The following is an 8,256-nucleotide window of genomic DNA, read 5'->3' on the forward strand; positions in this document are numbered from 1 at the left end:
TCCTATCCATAGCGAACGACCGAGCACGTGAAAGCAAAAAAAGTCTTGACACGGAATGCTTTTTTAAGGGAAGAAATGGTATCTCCTACTAATTCATGTCAGCATAATAGTGAATCAATACAGCATTTGTGGCCTATAGGAAGCGTTATCGGGGCCGCGTCTCGTTCCCCGAAAATCGGCAAGTCGTGTTTGCTTCCGGGAAATAGTTTTGCCGGGAGCGGGATCAGCTGACATCAGCCAAGTGGAGACAGCCCATCGACGCCTGTCGCAGGATATCACTCTTCTTTACTACACATCAATGGCTGACCCCAGCTTCCCAGATTACAGAACTCTTTATCTGCAGGCGGAAGAGAGACGGTGTCAGGAAGCAGAAGGGAGGCGGCAGGAAGCAGAAGGGAGGCGGCAGGAAGCAGAAGGAAGGCGACAGGAAGCAGAAAGAAGGCGGCAGGCGGAAGAGCGCGAGAAGCGAGAAGCAGAAGGAAGACGGCAGGCAGAAGAGCACAATCGACCGACCACTTTCACGGAGCTCATTCAGCACTGCCATGTCCTTCTCTCCCGATCGCTGAGAATTGATTCACCATCCCGCTCAACAACTGGGAAAATACCTCTTCCCACCGGAAAATACTGCCCGACTCGATTGGAACATTGGACCGACTGCCCAGAACAGCTCTCAGAGGTCTACAGGTCCGTCTGTCAATATCTTCAGCCCGAGCCGGGAGAGGCACCACGTCTATTCTCGTCTCTGGCCGAAATAGAAGGGCTCGGTCGTCGATTTGCTCGCAAGCCACTTAGTAGCGAGCAAGAACTTGAGGCCTACGAGCGGTTTGGCGTGGAGGAACATGTCCACGATATAATCATCGAGCTGTGCAAACTGCCAGCTGCTCGTGAGGAGTTCGGGCTCGGTGATGGAATCCAGTTCAGCAATCATACGAATTCCTTGAACGAGAACGAACCCGTTGAAGCTGACGCAAGCCAATTGCCGAGCACAAGTCACCCACGACCTGACCAGTTTTGCATAAATCGTGTCGACGGTAACTCGACCACCGTCCTGACGACGGTCGAGTACAAGCCACCTCACAAGTTGTCTGTTGCAACCTTTCGTATGGGACTTCGACCAATGGACCTATGGAATGATATGGTCAGATTTAATAAAATCCCTACCGACCAGGAAGCAAAGTTGAAGCACAGTGCAGAGCGCCTCGTCTGCTCCGCCATTGTGCAAGAGTACCATGTGATGATTCAGGAAGGACTCGAATATTCATATGTGACAAATGGGCTTACCCGTGTTCTCCTCCGTGTTCCGCGTGACCAGCCTAGCACGGTCTATTACTTTTTCTGTGATCCTCACAGCGAAGTAAACCCGGAAAGCGATACGGTTGTCCAGCTATGGAAGTCGTCTGTTGCGAGGGTGTTGTGTCTTTGTTTGATGGCATTTCGCTCACCCATCCGTGAGCAAGAATGGAGAAATCGCGTGCGCCCAAATCTTCACAAATGGAAGACAAACTTCGATCACACGCGTTCGCAGATTCCGAGAAGCGAGCTACAGCAAATCTCCCACTCCGATAGCACGAACCCTGATTTTCCAAGTCCGGAGTCTGGTACATCCTATGGACTACCATCGTCGTCTCCGCTGCCGTCTCCCTCGGAGGGCCGTCGAGTGCATACACGATCTCAAACCACTTGTGCACCCTCAGAGATTCGACCGCGCTCGCAATCACCGGACTCGTCCGGCTCTGACGCTGATCAAGCAGCTGGCCATAAGCGGAGGATCAGCCAAGTCACGCCTTCACCGTCCGCTCGACGATCAAATCGCCAGCAAACGACTGGGCCTGACCAAGACGACCATCATCGACGCCGTGCCGCACAATTCTGCACGCAACGATGTCTGCTCGGTTTGCGGAACGGGGATGTTCTTGATGAGTCGTGTCCCAATGTAGGCCATCACCGCCGGGGCAAGAACCTCGCGGCTCAGCATTTAATCTCGGCCAGGGACATGATACTTTTACTGAAAAATGAGTTGGACGAGAATATAGATCGTTGCATCCCCCTGGGGGATTGCGGCTCATACGGTGCCCCATTCAAACTTACCTGCATGGAATATGGTTACACGGTCATCGGTAAAGGCACCACGTCAGGATTATGGGAAGAAGTTTCCCGCGAAGCGCAAGTTTATCGAGTGCTGCGCAAGGCCCAAGGATCCGCTGTACCTGTATTCTTGGGTACGATTGACTTGGCAAAAATCTATTTTCTTCATGGCGCTGGAGAAATTTGTCACATGCTCGTAATGGGCTGGGGAGGCGAATGCACAGCGACGATGGAGCTGACGCAGTGGCTTCGCCGCGAGATACACAAATCGAACAAGGAAATTAGAGCCCTTGGTATAACACATGACGACCTGCGGCGAGACAATGTCCTTTGGAGTGAAGAGCTTGGCCGTGCTTTGATCATTGACTTCCATCGCTCTACTTTGAAATGTCGACCGGCTTTACAACGGTCGGGGGCAGCCAAACGACGACGACTATGTCAAACAGAGGCAGGAGATGCAAAACGTTTTCGTATCTCTTGACAACGGGATTTTCTTATGATCTGTTGAATTAGCGATCTTATATATGATACCCAGATTTTCAATCTCATCCAGTCATTCTAAGTACTGTACAATAGAGCGAATCACAAATCTTAAACCTCGGACTGAATTCTTTCAAATTAGAATAAGAGAAACAACGACATTGAAGTTCTCACTGAATTTGATTAGGCATCTTGCCATGGTCTTCCTCCTTTGATTTTACGTCAGCCTATACATATGCGCCCTGAGTGCTCGATACGTATCATCTATAGTCCTAATTACGGCGAGGAGCACGACAAGAGGAAACCGAAGTTGGAATGCGGGCAAGAGCGGTAGACGTGGTAGATGAAAGAGCCTCTCCAAACACACCCTTGGTAAGATCAGGAATAGTTGACTTGATGGCTGCCAAGGCACTGAATGTAGGTGTTCCGGTGCATGGTGGCTCACCTTCGCGAAGAAGATGGTCCTTTTCGCCATTGTGTTCCACAATGCTTCCTGGCTGAGGAAACCGAATGTCCACGTTCTCTTTGGTGACGCAGCCATTTATGTTGGCGATAAACATGGGTGGGAAATTAGGTGTTTGCTTTTGTATGCTCTTGTGGCACTGTTGCGACGAGGCACCAGACACGGTGACTGGGGCACAGTTCATATACATCTCACGATTCCCAATACGATTAAACCACGTCCAGGCTAATGTATATTTTCCGGGGTTAATGCCCTCGGGGATTGCGAAATCGAGGTGAAGGGCATTGTCGGCAGTGGCGTCTCCGGCGAGTTTCTCTGCCTTTGTGGGGCAGCCTCCTTCATAGGACTTGATGACCTTCCATTCAGAATCTTTGGTTGGCTCACGGTCTTCGGTCAGGCTCAGTTGGCATGAGCCGCCACCGTGTGTCGCGCTTCCTTTGAACTTGATTATGTTTTCAATGCCGATCTGGTAGACAGTCTCTGTTGAAGGAGCCAAGAATGCATCTGTGCGTAGTTTACAGGGAAAATCGCTACCATGTTCAGCGAGAGGAGAGTTGTTGAGGGTTTCCTTGCTGTAGGGCTCAGGCGAAACCATGATCAGATGTCCGCTGACCGCCTGTAAGACGATCGCCTCCAACAGTAGAATATATCTAATGAGCATCATAATTGTGGAAGGCTCGGTTGATCTTCGCTATATTGGAGCACCACTTGACGAATTGAATTCCTCGTAGAGGTCTAAGAATTTGGAAGCCGGGGAGACAATTGATTTATAAAAGATATAGAGCAAAACACAAAACCAACACTGGTGGCTCATCAAAATCACTGTGAAAAGAAAGCTGATGTGAGTCAATCAAAGATTTACTCAAAATAGTGACGCCACATATAAGTGCTTGTTTGAAGCTCATGAGTCCGACAGATAAGTGGGTTGAAAGCGAGGCTTCATCACATATCTGACACTTTAGTCAATATTGGCAGGTGGATGTGTTAACCGGATGGTGCGGCTTTGTTCGTAGTCTGCCCCAGGTCCATATCACAACATGATGAAATGAGCACATTAGGAATGCAAATTCCAATTTGGCGCAGACATTTTTGGCTCCTATGAATGGACCGACAGTGTACTGGTGAGTCAATTAAACGATATTGGAGGGCTCAATTGTAACTCACCGGAGTCAACGAAGCTACAGGGAAACGTGAAATCAGACCACGCACAGTATAATGATCAGAGAGTTCGAATCTACTGTGTATGGAACGCTAGAAATCTTGGAATCAACTCTTGTTGTAGGAATATCTGAGATGCTGTTGACATCATTTGCATTAGGAGCATCATAAAGGTAGTCTGTATTGACGCACCTTTCTGCGTCTTACTTGCATCTTGATCATGTTAAGACTATGGCCAATGCCAAAGTACGTATGCGCAATTACCGTTCTTTGCATGTCCGTGGTCAATTGTTGTCTGCTTTCAATACAAATTGGGCTTAGAAGTTCTGTCGTTCTCAATAAATTTGTACGCAGCGCCGGTTCTCTACACGCTCCTTGAAAATACATCGACCACACCCAATCAATGCCGGTAATATGTCTCGGAAACATAGAAAACCTCTTCTCCCGTTGTTGCCGGCTCAGCCTTTTCCTGAGCTACATGTTCAGCATGATGATAGAATACTCTCAACCGCCAAGCCGCCGACCGTAGCGACCGATCCTTTCTATTATCTGGACTCACAGGTCCTGCCAAACTGGTCCAACCTCGATGACAGCATATGGAAGGCTAACCGCACTGACGCTGCTTCGCTGCAACGTGACAATCGGGCAGAGCATGGAGTCATCCAGGTCTACTACTGTTCCCCGGGTTCTCATCATCATACGCCAATCTTGCTCAGGGACCATGGCATTCCCTGCGTCTATCTTCCTCAGGAAGCAGACCACTCCCTTGATCCGACCTCCAGACTTTGCCCGCCACCATTGAGGCTTTGTCATTTGCGACGGATTGACTCGATCCCAATGTCCAATGTAGCTGACCGGCTGCCGGGGGCTGATTTCTCGACAATGCAGAATATCGACCCTGCGCTGGTTTTTCCAAGTACTTCGACAACTACTCCTGAGCCTTTGAGCTTTACAGCAAATCTTGGCGCGGCTGCTGAAGTCTGTCCTATCCCCGCTGATACCGGTATCTCCCCTTGGTTTCTTGATCAACCACCAGGGCATTCCCAGATAGTCCATGACAAGAGCACGTGCATAAACGATCTTTCACTGCCTGACTGTCATGTCTATGACAAGCAACCTGATCATAAGCCGGAAGCCAAGGACCAGGAATTTGATATACACAAGCGAAAATTCAAGTGCAACATCATTGGCTGCAGAATGGGCTTCAAGCGTCAGGACCACCTCGAGCGCCATACAAGGAGTCACTCGAAGGAAAAGCCCTATGTCTGCTGGGTGCCTGGATGCCACCGTGCCTTTTCTCGCCGCGACAACCTCAAAGTCCGTTGTACGAAGACACATGCGAGACCGGGTGGTCGCAACCGTTATGTTGCCACCCTCGACGAGACGAGCCCCGACTACGATCCAGATTTCCGTGGCCAGCTGTCGTTTGACGGGCGCCCACTCGGATTTCCAGCACCTACTAGCCCCCTATCTGAAGCTAAGCCTCAGCAACCATAACTTTGCGCAAGATGGAAAATCAATGTCTGATTCTTTCAGATAACAAACGAACGAAACTAAGTAGCCTGAGTAGATCCCCTTCATCCCGGCTGGTCTCCTTCCGATGTAGTTAAGGCCAGTTCTACGGTACAACACCACGTCCCTGTGACAACAATAAAGCTTCTCGGCTCTTGCTTGTGCCTATTGGAATGATAATTTGTCGTTTTTACTTGGAAGACACGACGAAGGAAGCTCAACGACAGCTACAAGAGTGACGAGATGGCTGTTAGATGAAAGAGATCTCTCCCTGCAGTGCATAAATAAGTAAGCGCCGGTGTTGTGGGACGGTAGACGGGTATATCTCACCGGGGATATCTCAACTTGGACGGCCGACGGTGACGTTTCGTTCATCCTGGTGAAAGATCAACGCTTCGCGAAAATTTAGTACATTCGTCGATTCCCTTTCCTTGAACAATTGACTTCTGATTCACTGGTCCACTGTCTGCCACATTGAAAGATAATTGGCCTCCGCCATTATATTAAACCTCCAGCAACCCTTCACTGCCAGTTCAAACGCAGCTGCCACATCCTCCCCCAACGACTATACCGGGAAAGAATTGAAGCAGATGGACAAATCCGGTCAAGATGGTTCGTATAACTTTATTTCACCGCGTACCTGTGCTCACAACAGACTAGATATCGACTTCGATCTCGACCTTCACACAATCTGGCGAGAATCCTCTTGTATACCGGCGCCGCCTCCTAGTCTTTGCGCAGATCACGAAGATATTGCGCTAGACTTTCCGAATGGATTAAAGTCTGTAGCACACGAGCTACAAGAATCCCCCTTGGTCGAATGCTTCTTCCACCCCAACAACGATAACCAGTCGGGCTTCAAGTGGACTGGTCCAGATCCTCTGTCGTTCGCCACTCAAGCTGATGACCTTTTTCTTTACATGTCAGCGTTCTTTCTTTTTGGGGAGGTTTACTGGGTGGAGTTGAGGCTTGCAAGGTTTCATCAGTTAACGGGCGAGACGGTGGGAGAGCATCTGTTCTTCCTGCCCCGTGTTGAAACGGCCATGGGGAATCTACGTCGGGTACGTGGACAGATCCTGGACATCATATCACTAGTCACTGTGGGAACGATGCCCACCTCCTTCCGATTGTCTTTGTGGCCGCGCACAGAACCTCTACCGTATTCTGGTCACTCTACTCTGTCCCCGCTAGCGACACTACCCGCGACACTTCCCACGACGCCATCCCTGGATCCATCGTTCTTTGTACATAATCTCCTGGAAAACTACAAATGAATGTGACGCACTCATGTGACTGTACTTGTGTTTCCATTGTTTTCTGAACGACGTCCGCAAGGTCGTCAATAGTCACGTAATGGCAATGTGCTTTGTACAACATTCTCTAAATAAAACAAAACCCCGTCAAAGGATTGACACTACGTTAGAGTACGGGCTTCACTTGTTCTCTGTTTGGTTCATTACATGGCAGTAAAGAAATACATGGCACACTTCCCACTGGCAACCCCTCACTCGGTTGTTTTGACATCCACCAACATGCCCAGACTACTTTTCGAGCATTGGTTCCAGCCATTGAGCACGACAGTCATCCGTTCCCAAGACGATTCCAAAGCCTGCTCAAAGGAAAGCAGTCGTAATCGCTGCTCATCATGAGGAAGCTGAGGTCCATTCCTCTCTTTGCTCGGGTTAATGCTAGCCTCCTTCGAAAGTTGACTCTTCTGGTCGACATCCTCGCCATTGAGGTGCCTAGGCACACATGATGCCCATAGACGTCGATAGAGCCCCACGGATCGAGCCGCTTGAAATGCGAGTTTCGGATCGTCGCGATCGAGATTTGCTAGTGTCGCCAAGATGGGTTGAAAGTGCTCAATCGTCAGGGGTTCGTTCTGGTCGGTTTTCAGCTGCGGGAGGGAGAATGCCAGCAGTCAGCCACAAGATCTGATACTGTATGGGATGCACCACTTACCTGTCGTGGATTGGGATCAGAAGCATCCTTTGGGTGGTCTTTATCAACCTGAATTGGCAGTCCAGACGGCTGGTGATCTCCATTATTTTGGTCCGGTACGTTCCTTGGAGCATCCATTTCGTGTTGGGCAAAGAATTAAATTCAGACTAGTTTAGTCTGTACCGGATGATAGCCTCTCTTATAGCCCACCTAGAGACACGTAGTCACCTTGTTAGTGTTACGACAGGGTACGGGTCTCAGCGCAGTCGTTTATTTGAGTGTTGATGGCTATTTGTATTTGCGGCCGTTGAGCAACCCTATTCCCATGCTGATGAATATGTCAGTAGCCAAACAGTTGTTCAAGCAGCGTTGAAACATGTCTCGCAGCTTCAACGGCTACATAAATTCAAGCGCTATATTTCTTAATTCGAAAGCATTTGGCTGGCCAGGAGCAATAACTGATACAGCCCTACCAGCGACTGGTGAAAGACTGTGAATTTTGTATCAAGCCGGGCACTTCCTGTCTGCTTCATTCCTAGTTGTCGGCGGCAAAAGCCCGGATTGAACTAGCCCCACGGGTGGTGTTTGGTCAACGTTGAATCAACGACCATCTCGCC

At 49.5% G+C, this 8,256-nt stretch overlaps 4 protein-coding genes across 4 annotated transcripts; 2 read left to right on the plus strand and 2 right to left on the minus strand.

Moving 5' to 3' along the window:
- Positions 1-298: 298 nt before the first annotated feature.
- Positions 299-2,566, plus strand: PENARI_c135G00799 (uncharacterized protein; the record flags this gene model as incomplete). Its single annotated transcript, XM_022637981.1, has 1 exon — positions 299-2,566. The coding sequence occupies one exon, from the start codon at positions 299-301 to the stop codon at positions 2,564-2,566; it is 2,268 nt and encodes a 755-aa protein (XP_022482163.1).
- Positions 2,567-2,837: 271 nt separating this feature from the next.
- On the minus strand, positions 2,838-3,692 carry PENARI_c135G11868 (uncharacterized protein; the record flags this gene model as incomplete). Its single annotated transcript, XM_022637984.1, has 1 exon — positions 2,838-3,692. The coding sequence occupies one exon, from the start codon at positions 3,690-3,692 to the stop codon at positions 2,838-2,840; it is 855 nt and encodes a 284-aa protein (XP_022482161.1).
- Positions 3,693-5,023: 1,331 nt separating this feature from the next.
- Positions 5,024-5,683, plus strand: PENARI_c135G07792 (uncharacterized protein; the record flags this gene model as incomplete). The annotated part of the gene is made up of 1 exon (XM_022637983.1): positions 5,024-5,683. One exon carries the CDS (start codon positions 5,024-5,026, stop codon positions 5,681-5,683), a length of 660 nt encoding a protein of 219 aa, XP_022482162.1.
- A 1,519-nt stretch (positions 5,684-7,202) lies between these two features.
- On the minus strand, positions 7,203-7,777 carry PENARI_c135G05096 (uncharacterized protein; the record flags this gene model as incomplete). Its single annotated transcript, XM_022637982.1, has 2 exons — positions 7,203-7,595; positions 7,661-7,777. The coding sequence occupies 2 exons, from the start codon at positions 7,775-7,777 to the stop codon at positions 7,203-7,205; spliced, it is 510 nt and encodes a 169-aa protein (XP_022482160.1).
- Positions 7,778-8,256: the final 479 nt, after the last annotated feature.

The sequence above is a fragment of the Penicillium arizonense genome (genome assembly GCF_001773325.1).
Source record: "Penicillium arizonense strain CBS 141311 chromosome Unknown PENARI_contig135, whole genome shotgun sequence".
NCBI classification, from domain to species: Eukaryota; Fungi; Ascomycota; class Eurotiomycetes; order Eurotiales; family Aspergillaceae; genus Penicillium; species Penicillium arizonense.